Source organism: Oncorhynchus masou, chromosome 5, assembly GCF_036934945.1.
Source record: "Oncorhynchus masou masou isolate Uvic2021 chromosome 5, UVic_Omas_1.1, whole genome shotgun sequence".
Taxonomy (NCBI): domain Eukaryota; kingdom Metazoa; phylum Chordata; class Actinopteri; order Salmoniformes; family Salmonidae; genus Oncorhynchus; species Oncorhynchus masou.
Window position 1 is genome coordinate 7,385,223 of NC_088216.1, and position 18,295 is coordinate 7,403,517.

General features: G+C 44.7%; 2 protein-coding genes and 1 long non-coding RNA gene across 4 annotated transcripts in view; all 3 read left to right on the top strand.

Moving 5' to 3' along the window:
* Positions 1-3,115, top strand: part of LOC135525250 (uncharacterized) — a 68,267-nt gene extending 65,152 nt beyond the window's left edge. Inside the window, exons 4-9 of the mRNA XM_064952975.1 lie at positions 67-144; positions 427-771; positions 956-1,177; positions 2,462-2,806; positions 2,917-3,052; positions 3,109-3,115. Coding sequence (XP_064809047.1) covers positions 90-144; positions 427-771; positions 956-1,177; positions 2,462-2,806; positions 2,917-3,052; positions 3,109-3,115 — 1,110 coding nt within the window. The 5' untranslated portion in view covers positions 67-89. The remainder of the gene's footprint in view (positions 1-66; positions 145-426; positions 772-955; positions 1,178-2,461; positions 2,807-2,916; positions 3,053-3,108) is intronic.
* The window catches only part of LOC135532141 (uncharacterized), an 83,304-nt gene that overhangs the window by 50,478 nt on the left and 14,531 nt on the right, over positions 1-18,295 (top strand). The gene's annotated exons all lie outside the window — the stretch shown is intronic.
* Positions 2,869-18,295, top strand: part of LOC135532030 (uncharacterized) — a 95,866-nt gene continuing 80,439 nt past the window's right edge. The window contains exons 1-11 of one of the 2 annotated variants that reach the window (XM_064959689.1): positions 2,869-3,138; positions 4,424-4,753; positions 4,865-5,080; positions 6,776-7,108; positions 7,220-7,435; positions 9,132-9,802; positions 10,183-10,446; positions 11,881-11,977; positions 12,068-12,107; positions 12,270-12,350; positions 12,445-13,769. In XM_064959689.1, the coding sequence (XP_064815761.1) occupies positions 3,135-3,138; positions 4,424-4,753; positions 4,865-5,080; positions 6,776-7,108; positions 7,220-7,435; positions 9,132-9,583 (1,551 nt within the window). In that variant the 5' untranslated portion in view covers positions 2,869-3,134 and the 3' untranslated portion in view covers positions 9,584-9,802; positions 10,183-10,446; positions 11,881-11,977; ... (1 more) ...; positions 12,270-12,350; positions 12,445-13,769. Of the gene's footprint in view, positions 3,139-4,423; positions 4,754-4,864; positions 5,081-6,775; positions 7,109-7,219; positions 7,436-9,131; positions 9,803-10,182; positions 10,447-11,880; positions 11,978-12,067; positions 12,108-12,269; positions 12,351-12,444; positions 13,770-18,295 lie in introns of those variants that run through there. The other variant, XM_064959690.1, reaches the window with a different exon arrangement.

The window sequence follows — 18,295 nt, forward strand, 5'->3', positions numbered from 1 at the left end:
TGCCCCTGATGGTTTGTATGTAGTTATTCACCAGCTATAGAGTGAGTTGTTGTTTATGTTTCTAAGACTGCAGGGTGGGAGATGCAACAATGGCCTTGAGAACAGCAGGAAGTGTGTTGGGGGTCTTTCTCTGGTCTGTAGCAGGTATGGTCTCATTCTTATCTTTTAGTTGCTCTGTTTATCAATCTACAGACATTTCTAAAAGGATAAGAATCATAATGTTATTCTGGTGTGTTCTGTTAGGAGTCTCCACTTCACTTTAAATAGTTATCTTTCACACCTCACTGAGTGATGCTTATCTGTGGTTTCCATTCACACTCAAATCAGGAACTATGGCAACAAAGTGTGAACAAACCCTACAGTCAGTGTGAGCCAATGGACCTCATTCTCATTCTTATACCATTGTGTTGTGTGACTGTGTTTCAGTGGTACTTGGTCAGTATGTCTGGAGTGTGACTTACACCACTCAGAGTATCTGTACCTTGGAGGGGTCATCAGTGAATCTGTTCTGCTCTTACATATATCCCAGAGGTAAAGTCACAACAACCTTCTGGTTCACTAAATGGGGGACTGGTGTAGAACCTAAAGATCTAGGTCAGGACCCAGAGTATGCAGGTCGTCTGGAGTATCATGGGGATAAGAAGAAAGACTGTACCCTGAGAATCACAGACCTGAGAGAGAGAGACTCAGCTACGTACAGGTTCAGATTTCTAACAGATCAGGAAGGAAGGAAATATTCTGGAAGTCCTGGAGTCAATCTGTCTGTAACAGGTACAGTAATATGCTTTATGCTGCTAGTCTGTTGAATTAATATCTACTGTCCATTTAGGTCTAGAAATTGGATTTGCATATATGAAACAGATTTAATAATTAAATGAGTTTGAGAATGTCTTGCATCATGTGATTAAACTATAGAACAGGTGATTCAGGGTTTTAATGTTGTGATCTACTCCAGCTCTGCAGGTGAAGGTGACTCCTGCTGCAGAGGGACAGAAGACACTGACCTGTAGCACCACCTGTACTCTGACTGACAACCCCACCTACATCTGGTACAAGAACGGACAACATCTAGATGAGAGCACCTCCCCCCAGTACAAAGACTCAGTCTCCAGCAACTATGAAGACAGTTACTCCTGTGCTGTAAAAGGCCATGAGGATCTCCACTCTCCTGCAATGTGTGAGTGTTTATTTATTAATAAGGGACAGATTGAAATTTACTGGGGGATGGGACAGGACTGGTCTTCAGAGTTTGAAATATTTTCACCCTACCCTCCCCTTGTACTGTAAAATAAATTGATCACCCTCCCCCTCATAGAATTAACTCAAAATAATGTTTACGACCACAAATAAGAATAATTGTAGCGACCTGCATTTATATTCGTGAATACCGACTTTGCCACTTCAGCCTGCTTTTGAGGCCTGATCGATGCCACGCAGGGCACGGGCCAGAAGTTTGAGGGTTCCCGACCACCACAGACAAGCTCACCCTGCCTGTTCTATTACACTGCGATCATATACAGAATATATGCAACACATTTTCCACCAACAGGTTTCTGTGCCAATGCAGCACACAACCAATACACAAAGCATACTGACTTCGGGCCCTTCAATGTCATGGTTTGTGTTTTCAACACCACAATCAATAGACAATGTAAATCTGGACAAACAGAGAATGCATCCCTCCCTACCTTGTAGTCTTACCCAGTATTGAAGGCTTGACAATCTCTGAATGTCATTAAACTTTTTGGTGTTTTGTAAAAAAATGTCTCTTTCCATTCATCAAATGGCTGCTGCTCAGTTTGGATTGATTGACTGATCGATTTTATTTGTGAGTTAAAGAAATACATATATAAACAATATTATTTTAAGTGAACAGGATTGCACAATAAAGTTGGTGACTTATTTTCATTGTGGTCCCTATGTTTTACATAAATACATATACAATTATACTGAACAAAAATATAAACGCAACGTGCAACAATTTCAACCAGTTTACTGAGTTACAGTTCATATAAGGAAATCAGTCAGTTGAAATACTGTATATTCATTAGGTCCTAATCTATGGATTTCACATGACTGGGCAGGGTCACAACCATGGGTGGGCTTGGGAGGGCATAGGCCCACCCACTGGGGAACCAGGTCCAGCCAATCAGACTGAGGTTTTCCCAACAAAGGGCTTTATGACAGACAGAATTACTCCTCAGTTTCATCAGCTGTCTGGGTGGCTGTTCTCAGATGATCCGCAGGTGAAGAAGCCGGATGTGGAAATCCTGGGCTGAATGTAAAAAACACACAATCCTCCCCACAACAAAAACTAAATAGGTCCCTAATACATCACTGTAAAACTGTATACAATGTATATCTGTGTTGGTTTCATTTTATAATATGAGAACTGTTAGCATTTCTAGATAGAACTGAGAATATAATCTAGTTGACCTCTTGTTATGTCACTGTGTTTCAGGTGTTCAGGGTCAGAGCTGCAACAGAGTGACTTTCACCAAGAGGAGAATCTGTGTCTTGAAGGGGTCAACAGTGGACATATCCTGTACTTATGTTGGTTATTATTCCACCACATCATCATTCTGGTTTAGAAGTGATAAGTCGACCCCTGAAGACCTAACCAGAGACCCAGGGTATGCAGGTCGTGTGAAGTACCCTGACAAAGAGAGATGGAGATACGAAGGTCCCTCCACCCTGAGAATCTCAGATCTGAGAGAGGACGACTCAGCTGAGTATCGCTTCACTTTTAAAACTCACAGCTTTGAATGGGGTCATAGTTTCCCAGGAACAACTCTGTCTGTCACAGGTAATACTACACTGTATGATACAACTGTAAATCATATTGAATTACAGGATAAATAAATTAACCATCCTGTTAACACAGAGGTGTATGTGGTTTTATACATATTGTTTCAGGTCTGCAGGTGAAGGTGACTCCTGCTGCAGAGGGACAGAAGACACTGACCTGTATCACCACCTGTACTCTGACTGACAACCCCACCTACATCTGGTACAAGAACGGACAACGTCTAGATGAGAGCACCTCCCCCCAGTACAAAGACTCAGTCTCCAGCAACTATGAAGACAGTTACTCCTGTGCTGTAAAAGGCCATGAGGATCTCCTCTCTCCTGCAATGTGTGAGTGTTTATTTATTAATAAGGGACAGATTGAAATTTACTGGGGGATGGGACAGGACTGGTCTTCAGAGTTTGAAATATTTTCACCCTACCCTCCCCTTGTACTGTAAAATAAATTGATCACCCTCCCCCTCATAGAATTAACTCAAAATAATGTTTACGACCACAAATAAGAATAATTGTAGCGACCTGCATTTATATTCGTGAATACCGACTTTGCCACTTCAGCCTGCTTTTGAGGCCTGATCGATGCCACGCAGGGCTACGGGCCAGAAGTTTGAGGGTTCCCGACCACCACAGACAAGCTCACCCTGCCTGTTCTATTACACTGCGATCATATACAGAATATATGCAACACATTTTCCACCAACAGGTTTCTGTGCCAATGCAGCACACAACCAATACACAAAGCATACTGACTTCGGGCCCTTCAATGTCATGGTTTGTGTTTTCAACACCACAATCAATAGACAATGTAAATCTGGACAAACAGAGAATACATCCCTCCCTACCTTGTAGTCTTACCCAGTATTGAAGGCTTGACAATCTCAGAATGTCATTAAACTTTTTGGTGTTTTGTAAAAAAATGTCTCTTTCCATTCATCAAATGGCTGCTGCTCAGTTTGGATTGATTGACTGATCGATTTTATTTGTGAGTTAAAGAAATACATATATAAACAATATTATTTTAAGTGAACAGGATTGCACAATAAAGTTGGTGACTTATTTTCATTGTGGTCCCTATGTTTTACATAAATACATATACAATTATACTGAACAAAAATATAAACGCAACGTGCAACAATTTCAACCAGTTTACTGAGTTACAGTTCATATAAGGTAATCAGTCAGTTGAAATACTGTATATTCATTAGGTCCTAATCTATGGATTTCACATGACTGGGCAGGGTCACAACCATGGGTGGGCTTGGGAGGGCATAGGCCCACCCACTGGGGAACCAGGCCCAGCCAATCAGACTGAGGTTTTCCCAACAAAGGGCTTTATGACAGACAGAATTACTCCTCAGTTTCATCAGCTGTCTGGGTGGCTGTTCTCAGATGATCCGCAGGTGAAGAAGCCGGATGTGGAAATCCTGGGCTGAATGTAAAAAACACACAATCCTCCCCAAAACAAAAACTAAATAGGTCCCTAATACATCACTGTAAAACTGTATACAATGTATATCTGTGTTGGTTTCATTTTATAATATGAGAACTGTTAGCATTTCTAGATAGAACTGAGAATATAATCTAGTTGACCTCTTGTTATGTCACTGTGTTTCAGGTGTTCAGGGTCAGAGCTGCAACAGAGTGACTTACACCAAGAGGAGAATCTGTGTCTTGAAGGGGTCAACAGTGGACATATCCTGTACTGTTGGTTATTATTCCACCACATCATCATTCTGGTTTAGAAGTGATAAGTCGACCCCTGAAGACCTAACCAGAGACCCAGGGTATGCAGGTCGTGTGGAGTACACTGGAACATACAGAGGTCCCTTCACCCTGAGAATCTCAGATCTGAGAGAGGAGGACTCAGCTGAGTATCGCTTCACTTTTAAAACACACAACTTTGACTGGGGTCATAGTTTCCCAGGAACAACTCTGTCTGTCACAGGTAATACTACCCTGTATGATACAACTGTAAACCATAATGAATTACAGGAGAAAATAAATTGACCATCCTATTAACACAGAGGTGTATGTGGTTTTATACATATTGTTTCAGGTCTGCAGGTGAAGGTGACTCCTGCTGCAGAGGGACAGAAGACACTGACCTGTATCACCACCTGTACTCTGACTGACAACCCCACCTACATCTGGTACAAGAACGGACAACGTCTTGATGAGCCCACTTCCCTGCAATACTCTGTCAATAGTTATTATTCAGACAGCTACTCCTGTGCTGTAAAAGGCAATGAGGATCTCCACTCTCCTGCAGTTTGTGAGTGTTTATTTATTAAGGGACAGATTGAAATTTACTGGGGGATGGGACAGGACTGGTCTTCAAAGTTTAAAATATGTTCACATGTGTCACGTTCTGACCTTTATTTCCATTGTTTTGTATTTATTTAGTATGGTCAGGGCGTGAGTTGGGGTGGGCAGTCTATGTTTGTTTTTCTATGATTTGGGGATTTGTATGTTTCGGCCTAGTATGGTTCTCAATCAGAGGCAGGTGTCATTAGTTGTCTCTGATTGAGAATCATACTTAGGTAGCCTGGGTTGCACTGTTTGTTTGTGGGTGATTGTCTATGCTGATTGCTTGTTTCAGCGCAGTTCGCATTCGCTTCACGGTTGTTATTTCGTTTATTGTTTTTGTATAGGATTTCAGTGTTCAGTGTTTTCTTTATTAAAATTAATGATGAACACATACCACGCCGCATTTTGGTCCTCCGATCCATCTCGCCTCTCCTCTTCAGATGAAGAGGAGGACGACGTGACAACATGACCCTCCCCTTGTACTGTAAAATAAATTGATCACCCTCCCCTCATAGAATTAACTCAAAATAATGTTTACGACCACAAATAAGAATAATTGTAGCGACCTGCATTTATAAACGTGAATACCGACTTTGCCACTTCAGCCTGCTTTTGAGGCCTGATCGATGCCACGCAGGGCTACGGGCCAGAAGTTTGAGGGTTCCCGACCACCACAGACAAGCTCACCCTGCCTGTTCTATTACACTGCGATCATATACAGAATATATGCAACACATTTTCCACCAACAGGTTTCTGTGCCAATGCAGCACACAACCAATAAACAAAGCATACCGACTTCGGCCACTTCAATGTCATGGTTTGTGTTTTCAACACCACAATCAATAGACAATGTAAATCTGGACAAACAGAGAATACATCCCTCCCTACCTTGTAGTCTTACCCAGGATTGAAGGCTTGACAATCTCTGAATGTCATTCAACTTTTGGTGTTTTGTAACAAATGTCTCTTTCCGTTCATCAAATGGCTGCTGCTCAGTTTGGATTGATTGACTGATTGATTTTATTTGTCAGTTAAAGAAATACATATATAAACAATATTATTTTAAGTGAACAGGATTGCACAATAAAGTTGGTGACTTATTTTCATTGTGGTCCCTATGTTTTACATAAATACATATACAATTATACTGAACAAAAATATAAACGCAACGTGCAACAATTTCAACCAGTTTACTGAGTTACAGTTCATAAAAGGAAATCAGTCAGTTGAAATACTGTATATTCATTAGGTCCTAATCTATGGATTTCACATGACTGGGCAGGGTCACAACCATGGGTGGGCTTGGGAGGGCATAGGCCCACCCACTGGGGAACCAGGTCCAGCCAATCAGACTGAGGTTTTCCCAACAAAGGGCTTTATGACAGACAGAATTACTCCTCAGTTTCATCAGCTGTCTGGGTGGCTGTTCTCAGATGATCCGCAGGTGAAGAAGCCGGATGTGGAAATCCTGGGCTGAATGTAAAAAACACACAATCCTCCCCAAAACAAAAACTAAATAGGTCCCTAATACATCACTGTAAAACTGTATACAATGTATATCTGTGTTGGTTTAATTTTATAATATGACAACTGTTAGCATTTCTAGATAGAACTGAGAATACAATCTAGTTGACCTCTTGTTATGTCACTGTGTTTCAGGTGTTCAGGGTCAGAGATGCAACAGTGTGACTTACACCAAGAGGAGAATCTGTGTCTTGAAGGGGTCAACAGTGGACATATCCTGTACTTATGTTGGTTATTATTACACCACATCATCATTCTGGTTTAGAAGTGATAAGTCGACCCCTGAAGACCTAACCAGAGACCCAGGGTATGCAGGTCGTGTGGAGTACACTGGAACATACAGAGGTCCCTTCACCCTGAGAATCACAGATCTGAGAGAGGTGGACTCAGCTGAGTATCGCTTCACTTTTAAAACACACAACTTTGACTGGGGTCATAGTTTCCCAGGAACAACTCTGTCTGTCACAGGTAATACTACACTGTATGATACAACTGTAAAGCATAATGAATTACAGGAGAAAATAAATTGACCATCCTATTAACACAGAGGTGTATGTGGTTTTATACATATTGTTTCAGGTCTGCAGGTGAAGGTGACTCCTGCTGCAGAGGGACAGAAGACACTGACCTGTATCACCACCTGTACTCTGACTGACAACCCCACCTACATCTGGTACAAGAACGGACAGCGTCTTGATGAGCCCACTTCCCTGCAATACTCTGTCAATAGTTATTATTCAGACAGCTACTCCTGTGCTGTAAAAGGCAATGAGGATCTCCACTCTCCTGCAGTTTGTGAGTGTTTATTTATTAAGGGACAGATTGAAATTTACTGGGGGATGGGACAGGACTGGTCTTCAAAGTTTAAAATATGTTCACATGTGTCACGTTCTGACCTTTATTTCCATTGTTTTGTATTTATTTAGTATGGTCAGGGCGTGAGTTGGGGTGGGCAGTCTGTTTGTTTTTCTATGATTTGGGGATTTGTATGTTTCGGCCTAGTATGGTTCTCAATCAGAGGCAGGTGTCATTAGTTGTCTCTGATTGAGAATCATACTTAGGTAGCCTGGGTTGCACTGTTTGTTTGTGGGTGATTGTCTATGCTGATTGCTTGTTTCAGCGCAGTTCGCATTCGCTTCACGGTTGTTATTTCGTTTATTGTTTTTGTATAGGATTTCAGTGTTCAGTGTTTTCTTTATTAAAATTAATGATGAACACATACCACGCCGCATTTTGGTCCTCCGATCCATCTCGCCTCTCCTCTTCAGATGAAGAGGAGGACGACCGTGACAACATGACCCTCCCCTTGTACTGTAAAATAAATTGATCACCCTCCCCCTCATAGAATTAACTCAAAATAATGTTTACGACCACAAATAAGAATAATTGTAGCGACCTGCATTTATAAACGTGAATACCGACTTTGCCACTTCAGCCTGCTTTTGAGGCCTGATCGATGCCACGCAGGGCTACGGGCCAGAAGTTTGAGGGTTCCCGACCACCACAGACAAGCTCACCCTGCCTGTTCTATTACACTGCGATCATATACAGAATATATGCAACACATTTTCCACCAACAGGTTTCTGTGCCAATGCAGCACACAACCAATAAACAATGCATACCGACTTCGGCCACTTCAATGTCATGGTTTGTGTTTTCAACACCACAATCAATAGACAATGTAAATCTGGACAAACAGAGAATACATCCCTCCCTACCTTGTAGTCTTACCCAGGATTGAAGGCTTGACAATCTCTGAATGTCATTAAACTTTTTGGTGTTTTGTAACAAATGTCTCTTTCCGTTCATCAAATGGCTGCTGCTCAGTTTGGATTGATTGACTGATTGATTTTATTTGTCAGTTAAAGAAATACATATATAAACAATATTATTTTAAGTGAACAGGATTGCACAATAAAGTTGGGGACTTATTTTCATTGTGGTCCCTATGTTTTACATAAATACATATACAATTATACTGAACAAAAATATAAACGCAACGTGCAACAATTTCAACCAGTTTACTGAGTTACAGTTCATATAAGGTAATCAGTCAGTTGAAATACTGTATATTCATTAGGTCCTAATCTATGGATTTCACATGACTGGGCAGGGTCACAACCATGGGTGGGCTTGGGAGGGCATAGGCCCACCCACTGGGGAACCAGGTCCAGCCAATCAGACTGAGGTTTTCCCAACAAAGGGCTTTATGACAGACAGAATTACTCCTCAGTTTCATCAGCTGTCTGGGTGGCTGTTCTCAGATGATCCGCAGGTGAAGAAGCCGGATGTGGAAATCCTGGGCTGAATGTAAAAAACACACAATCCTCCCCACAACAAAAACTAAATAGATCCCTAATACATCACTGTAAAACTGTATACAATGTATATCTGTGTTGGTTTCATTTTATAATATGAGAACTGTTAGCATTTCTAGATAGAACTGAGAATACAATCTAGTTGACCTCTTGTTATGTCACTGTGTTTCAGGTGTTCAGGGTCAGAGCTGCTACAGAGTGACTTACACCAAGAGGAGAATCTGTGTCTTGAAGGGGTCAACAGTGGACATATCCTGTACTGTTGGTTATTATTCCACCACATCATCATTCTGGTTTAGAAGTGATAAGTCGACCCCTGAAGACCTAACCAGAGACCCAGGGTATACAGGTCGTGTGGAGTACACTGGATCATACAGAGGTCCCTTCACCCTGAGAATCACAGATCTGAGAGAGGAGGACTCAGCTGAGTATCGCTTCACTTTTAAAACACACAACTTTGAATGGGGTCATAGTTTCCCAGGAACAACTCTGTCTGTCACAGGTAATACTACACTGTATGATACAACTGTAAACCATAATGAATTACAGGATAAATATATTAACCATCCTGTTAACACAGAGGTGTATGTGGTTTTATACATATTGTTTCAGGTCTGCAGGTGAAGGTGACTCCTGCTGCAGAGGGACAGAAGACACTGACCTGTATCACCACCTGTACTCTGACTGACAACCCCACCTACATCTGGTACAAGAACGGACAACGTGTAGATGAGCCCACTTCCCAACAATACTCTAGTAATACCCTAGTAGTGTTGGGTCATTCTGTGGACAGTTACTCCTGTGCTGTAGAACACCATGAGGACCTCCACTCTCCTGCAGTGTGTAAGTATGAATTAAACTACTATTCTACTTAGCAAGTATCAATAATTTAAGGTCAATAAGAAGAGTATTACTGCTTTATCTGTACATATTCATCATTACATAGAAATGACAGACAATGTCATAGATGTATGCATGTCTATAGTTAGTGTTCAGTACCTCAGACACTTGAAGAATAGTTTAGTAGACTAAAGTCCTAAAGTGTCTCTATGTATTATTGTTAACGTTTTGTGTAAGTGATAGTTTTAGATAAGTGAGTGATAGTTTTAGTAAGTGATAGTTTTAGATAGTCCTCTGACTTTAGATATGATTTATTTTTGACATGACGTCATTTGAGGTAGTATACTACAGTCCTGATCCTCTGACATATTCTCCTTTACTAGATGCTCCAAAGAACACCTCAGTGTCAGTCAGTCCCTCTGGTGAAATAGTGGAGGGCAGTTCAGTGACTCTGACCTGCAGCAGTGATGCCAACCCACCTGTGGATAAATACACCTGGTACAAGAAGAACGTAGCCTCACCAAAAGCATCAGGACAGAGTTACAGCATCACTAACATCATCTCTGAGGACAGAGGAGAATATTACTGTGAGGCTGAGAATAAATATGGACGACTCAACTCTTCTTCTGTGTTTGTGGACGTTCAGTGTAAGTTCACCTCATCTTCCTCTATTCATTGATAATCACACAGGTCAACAACAATAAATAATCATTAGTAATATTACACACTTATCATACCATATGACATAGAATTAGTAATTTTACACACTTATCATACCATATGACATAGAATTAGTAATATTACACACTTATCATACCATATGACATAGAATTAGTAATTTTACACACTTATCATACCATATGACATAGAATTAGTAATATTACACACTTATCATACCATATGACATAGAATTAGTAATATTACACACTTATCATACCATATGACATAGAATTAGTAATATTACACACTTATCATACCATATGACATAGAATTAGTAATATTACACACTTATCATACCATGTGACATAGAATTAGTAATATTACACACTTATCATTACATATGGCATAGAATTAGTAATATTACACACTTATCATACCATATGACATAGAATTAGTAATATTACACACTTATCATACCATATGACATAGAATTAGTAATATTACACACTTATCATACCATATGACATAGAATTAGTAATTTTACACACTTATCATACCATATGACATAGAATTAGTAATATTACACACTTATCATACCATATGACATAGAATTAATAATATTACACACTTATCATACCATATGACATAGAATTAGTAATATTACACACTTATCATACCATATGGCATAGAATTAGTAATTTTACACACTTATCATACCATATGACATAGAATTAGTAATATTACACACTTATCATACCATATGACATAGAATTAATAATATTACACACTTATCATACCATATGACATAGAATTAGTAATATTACACACTTATCATACCATATGACATAGAATTAGTAATATTACACACTTATCATACCATATGACATAGAATTAGTAATTTTACACACTTATCATACCATATGACATAGAATTAGTAATATTACACACTTATCATACCATATGACATAGAATTAATAATATTACACACTTATCATACCATATGACATAGAATTAGTAATATTACACACTTATCATACCATATGGCATAGAATTAGTAATTTTACACACTTATCATACCATATGACATAGAATTAGTAATATTACACACTTATCATACCATATGGCATAGAATTAGTAATTTTACACACTTATCATACCATATGACATAGAATTAGTAATATTACACACTTATCATACCATATGACATAGAATTAATAATTTTACACACTTATCATACCATATGACATAGAATTAGTAATATTACACACTTATCATACCATATGACATAGAATTAGTAATATTACACACTTATCATACCATATGACATAGTATTAGTAGGCCTGTATTTAAATAATTGTTTTATTTTCTTCTTCCCTGGTTTCTTCTATGTCATATCTCCACCTTGCATTTAAAATCTCAAGATACTACAGCATTGTTTCTCTGGGTTCCTGTGGTGGGGGTGGGGGCTGCCCTGACTGTTGGAGCTCTTCTTGTCACCATCTACTGCTATATGAAGAGGTGAGCCAGCCATTTACATGAACTCTATTAGTAACATATCAACTTCTAGAGGTCAGTAGAGAGCAGAACTCACTCTGTCCCTCATTACAGGAGACACACAGGAGGAAGTGATGACACAGCAGACAGACAGGTAATATTGTCAACAACCAAAGCTATTTCAATCCCAATGCCACAGACATAGACAGTAAGTGAATGGATGGATTTGTGCTCTATACAGTATTGAGAGTATTTGTGTTTCTCTCTCTGTCTCTCCCTCTCTCTCTCTCTCCCCCTCTCCCCCCCCACCCCCCAGAGTGTCCATCCTGACCCCAACAGTGACATGTACACATCTCTGAACATGAAGACCAGGTCACCAGAGTATGACACCCTGGCAGTAAGTCTCTTATAATGCAGTCTGTGTGTCCGTGTACATACAAGTGTTAGAGGGAGTGGTTTGTAAAGTGCTCATTCAATGTGTCTCCTTTCAGAATGTGAGGGACTTCGCAGTGACACAGCCCTCAGATACATGCTGAGCCCTCCGATTATGAGATCTTAAGAGAACCACCACAGAACCTGGACAAAAGAGAACCACCACAGAACCTGGACTGAAGAGAACCACCAAAGATTCTGTACTGAATAGAATCTCCACAGAACCTGGGCAGAAGACAACCACCAAATATTCTGGACTGAAGAGAACCACCACAGAACCTGGACTGAAGAGAACCACCACAGAACCTGGACTGAAGAGAACCACCACAGAACCTGGACTGAAGAGAACCACCAAAGATTCTGGACTGAAGAGAACCACCACAGAACCTGGGCAGAAGAGAACCACCACAGAACCTGGACTGAAGAGAACCACCACAGAACCTGGACTGAAGAGCAACAGCATCAAACCAAAGCTCGGCCTCACAATGTTATTCTCCTACTATCATGTTGCTTTTTAATCTAGAAGGTTTGAGACAATGAGCTTTAACTTTTGAGTAAGTGCTGGAATTTAGATTGTTCTCCTTATGATAAATACAGTTTGTGCACTACCATTCAAAAGTTTGGGGTCGCTTAAAATGTCCTTGTTTTTGAAAGAAAAGCAAAAAAAAAAGTCCATTAAAATAGCATCTAATTGATCAGAAATGCAGTGTAGACATTGTTAATGTTGTAAATTACTATTGTAGCTGGAAATGGCAGTTGTTTAATGGAATATCTACAAAGGCAGACAGAGGCCCATTGTCAGCAACCATCACTCCTGTGTTCCAATGGCACGTTGTGTTATCCAAGTTTATCATTTTAAAAGGTAAATTAATCATTAGAAAACCATATTGTAATTATTTTAGCACAGCTGAAAACTGTTGTGCTCGCTGATTAAAGAAGCAATGAAACTGGACTTCTTTAGACGAGTTGAGTATCTGGAGCATCAGCATTTGTGGGTTCATTTACAGATTCAACATGTCAACTTATCTGTTTACTATCTGTAGATTGTATTGCTTATCTTTTTTATGGGATTTTGCCAATTCCAGATTTTTATAACATATAAAGTTATGTCTTGTCTTAGTGACACTAAAAGGAATAATATTGACCAGAGCTTTTAAATGTTTGTATCTCTGGAGTTGTTCCTGATGTGTTAAAATATGTTTTACTTTGTATTGCTGTCAGTCATTACTGGTCATTTTATATTTTATATTATGTAATACTATATTGTTCAGTGTCATGATATTGCTTGTTTTATTATCAAATAATTAATAATGACATATTTTAGACACATTGAATACAGTATAAGCATCATGTTGTAAATAAGCTCAAAGGTAGACAATAAAAAGACAACAAATAAATTGATTGTTTGACTAACATGCATTGATTCATAACTAAATCCATTCTGCTCGTTTCTTGTATTTCTACCTATTGGAGACATGATGGAACCATTGAACCACACAGCTAGGCTATAGGAAGGTCAGGGATACTACATTACTGTCAGGAGACACTGTCATAGATAAACACCAAGCACTGTTCATCTCCCCCATCTCCCCCTCTCTCCCCCCTTCTCTCCCTCTCTCCCCCCTCTCTCCCCCACTCTCCCCCTCTCTCCCTCTCTCTCCCCCTCTCTCCCCTCTCTCCCCCTCTCCCCCCTCTCTCCCTCTCTCCCCCCTCTCTCCCACTCTCTCCCCCTCTCTCTATCTCCCCATCTCTCTCCCTCTCCAACCCTCTCTCTCCCCTCTTTCCCCTCTCCTCCCTCTCCCTCTCCCCCCTCTCCCCCTCTCTCCCTCTCTCTCCTCTCTCTCTCTCTCCCCCTCTCCCCCCCTCTCTCTCCCCCTCCCCCCCCAGTTTGTTGCTGCTGGAGAAGTTTACCACTGTGCAGACTGCTCTCGGCTCCCCTCTCAGGACTCCAGTGGTGGACCACTCCTCCCCTCAGGACTCCAGTGGTGGACCTCTCCTCCCCTCATGACTCCAGTAGTGGACCTCTCCTCCCCTCATGACTCCAGTAGTGGACCTCTCCTCCCCTCAGGACTCTAGTGGTGGACCTCTCCTCCCCTCAGGACTCTAGCGGTGGACCTCTCCTCCCCTCATGACTCCAGTAGTGGACCTCTCATCCCCTCATGACTCCAGTGGTGGACCTCTCCTCCCCTCATGACTCCAGTGGTGGACCTCTCCTCCCCTCAGGACTCTAGTGGTGGACCTCTCCTCCCCTCTCTACTCCAGTGGTGGACCTCTCCTCCCCTCATGACTCCAGTAGTGGACCTCTCCTCCCCTCAGGACTCTAGTGGTGGACCTCTCCTCCCCTCTCTACTCCAGTGGTGGACCTCTCCTCCCCTCATGACTCCAGTAGTGGACCTCTCCTCCCCTCAGGACTCTAGTGGTGGACCTCTCCTCCCCTCTCTACTCCAGTGGTGGACCTCTCCTCCCCTCATGACTCCAGTAGTGGACCTCTCCTCCCCTCAGGACTCTAGTGGTGGACCTCTCCTCCCCTCTCTACTCCAGTGGTGGACCTCTCCTCCCCTCATGACTCCAGTAGTGGACCTCTCCTCCCCTCAGGACTCCAGTGGTGGACCTCTCCTCCCCTCAGGACTCCAGTGGTGGACCTCTCCTCCCCTCAGGACTCCAGTGGTGGACCTCTCCTCCCCTCATGACTCCAGTGGTGGACCTCTCCTCTCCTCATGACTCCAGTGGTGGACCTCTCCTCCCCTCAGGACTCTAGTGGTGGACCTCTCCTCCCCTCATGACTCCAGTGATGGACCTCTCCTCCCCTCATGACTCCAGTGATGGACCTCTCCTCCCCTCAGGACTCTAGTGGTGGACCTCTCCTCCCCTCAGGACTCTAGTGGTGGACCTCTCCTCCCCTCAGGACTCTAGCGGTGGACCTCTCATCCCCTCATGACTCCAGTGATGGACCTCTCCTCCCCTCATGACTCCAGTGATGGACCTCTCCTCCCCTCATGACTCCAGTGGTGGACCTCTCCTCCCCTCAGGACTCCAGTGGTGGACCTCTCCTCCCCTCAGGACTCTAGTGGTGGACCTCTCCTCCCCTCATGACTCCAGTAGTGGACCTCTCCTCCCCTCATGACTCCAGTGGTGGACCTCTCCTCCCCTCAGGACTCCAGTGGTGGACCTCTCCTCCCCTCAGGACTCTAGTGGTGGACCTCTCCTCCCCTCAGGACTCCAGTGGTGGACCTCTCCTCCCCTCAGGACTCCAGTGGTGGACCTCTCCTCCCCTCAGGACTCTAGCGGTGGACCTCTCCTCCCCTCAGGACTCTAGCGGTGGACCTCTCCTCCCCTCATGACTCCAGTAGTGGACCTCTCCTCCCCTCATGACTCCAGTAGTGGACCTCTCCTCCCCTCAGGACTCTAGTGGTGGACCTCTCCTCCCCTCTCTACTCCAGTGGTGGACCTCTCCTCCCCTCATGACTCCCAGTAGTGGACCTCTCCTCCCCTCAGGACTCCAGTGGTGGACCTCTCCTCCCCTCAGGACTCCAGTGGTGGACCTCTCCTCCCTCAGGACTCCAGTGGTGGACCTCTCCTCCCCTCATGACTCCAGTGGTGGACCTCTCCTCTCCTCATGACTCCAGTGGTGGACCTCTCCTCCCCTCAGGACTCTAGTGGTGGACCTCTCCTCCCCTCATGACTCCAGTGATGGACCTCTCCTCCCCTCATGACTCCAGTGATGGACCTCTCCTCCCCTCAGGACTCTAGTGGTGGACCTCTCCTCCCCTCAGGACTCTAGTGGTGGACCTCTCCTCCCCTCAGGACTCTAGCGGTGGACCTCTCATCCCCTCATGACTCCAGTGATGGACCTCTCCTCCCCTCATGACTCCAGTGATGGACCTCTCCTCCCCTCATGACTCCAGTGGTGGACCTCTCCTCCCCTCAGGACTCCAGTGGTGGACCTCTCCTCCCCTCAGGACTCTAGTGGTGGACCTCTCCTCCCCTCATGACTCCAGTAGTGGACCTCTCCTCCCCTCATGACTCCAGTGGTGGACCTCTCCTCCCCTCAGGACTCCAGTGGTGGACCTCTCCTCCCCTCAGGACTCTAGTGGTGGACCTCTCCTCCCCTCAGGACTCCAGTGGTGGACCTCTCCTCCCCTCAGGACTCCAGTGGTGGACCTCTCCTCCCCTCAGGACTCTAGCGGTGGACCTCTCCTCCCCTCAGGACTCTAGCGGTGGACCTCTCCTCCCCTCATGACTCCAGTGGTGGACCTCTCCTCCCCTCAGGACACCAGTGGTGGACCTCTCCTCCCCTCAGGACTCCAGTGGTGGACCTCTCCTCCCCTCAGGACTCTAGTGGTGGACCTCTCCTCCCCTCAGGACTCTAGCGGTGGACCTCTCCTCCCCTCAGGACTCCAGTGGTGGACCTCTCCTCCCCTCAGGACTCTAGTGGTGGACCTCTCCTCCCCTCAGGACTCTAGCGGTGGACCTCTCCTCCCCTCAGGACTCTAGTGGTGGACCTCTCCTCCCCTCTCTACTCCAGTGGTGGACCTCTCCTCCCCTCATGACTCCAGTAGTGGACCTCTCCTCCCCTCAGGACTCCAGTGGTGGACCTCTCCTCCCCTCAGGACTCCAGTGGTGGACCTCTCCTCCCCTCAGGACTCCAGTGGTGGACCTCTCCTCCCCTCATGACTCCAGTGGTGGACCTCTCCTCTCCTCATGACTCCAGTGGTGGACCTCTCCTCCCCTCAGGACTCTAGTGGTGGACCTCTCCTCCCCTCATGACTCCAGTGATGGACCTCTCCTCCCCTCATGACTCCAGTGATGGACCTCTCCTCCCCTCAGGACTCTAGTGGTGGACCTCTCCTCCCCTCAGGACTCTAGTGGTGGACCTCTCCTCCCCTCAGGACTCTAGCGGTGGACCTCTCATCCCCTCATGACTCCAGTGATGGACCTCTCCTCCCCTCATGACTCCAGTGATGGACCTCTCCTCCCCTCATGACTCCAGTGGTGGACCTCTCCTCACCTCAGGACTCCAGTGGTGGACCTCTCCTCCCCTCAGGACTCTAGTGGTGGACCTCTCCTCCCCTCATGACTCCAGTAGTGGACCTCTCCTCCCCTCATGACTCCAGTGGTGGACCTCTCCTCCCCTCAGGACTCCAGTGGTGGACCTCTCCTCCCCTCAGGACTCTAGTGGTGGACCTCTCCTCCCCTCAGGACTCCAGTGGTGGACCTCTCCTCCCCTCAGGACTCCAGTGGTGGACCTCTCCTCCCCTCAGGACTCTAGCGGTGGACCTCTCCTCCCCTCAGGACTCTAGCGGTGGACCTCTCCTCCCCTCATGACTCCAGTAGTGGACCTCTCCTCCCCTCATGACTCCAGTAGTGGACCTCTCCTCCCCTCAGGACTCTAGTGGTGGACCTCTCCTCCCCTCTCTACTCCAGTGGTGGACCTCTCCTCCCCTCATGACTCCAGTAGTGGACCTCTCCTCCCCTCAGGACTCCAGTGGTGGACCTCTCCTCCCCTCAGGACTCCAGTGGTGGACCTCTCCTCCCCTCAGGACTCCAGTGGTGGACCTCTCCTCCCCTCATGACTCCAGTGGTGGACCTCTCCTCTCCTCATGACTCCAGTGGTGGACCTCTCCTCCCCTCAGGACTCTAGTGGTGGACCTCTCCTCCCCTCATGACTCCAGTGATGGACCTCTCCTCCCCTCATGACTCCAGTGATGGACCTCTCCTCCCTCAGGACTCTAGTGGTGGACCTCTCCTCCCCTCAGGACTCTAGTGGTGGACCTCTCCTCCCCTCAGGACTCTAGCGGTGGACCTCTCATCCCCTCATGACTCCAGTGATGGACCTCTCCTCCCCTCATGACTCCAGTGATGGACCTCTCCTCCCCTCATGACTCCAGTGGTGGACCTCTCCTCCCCTCA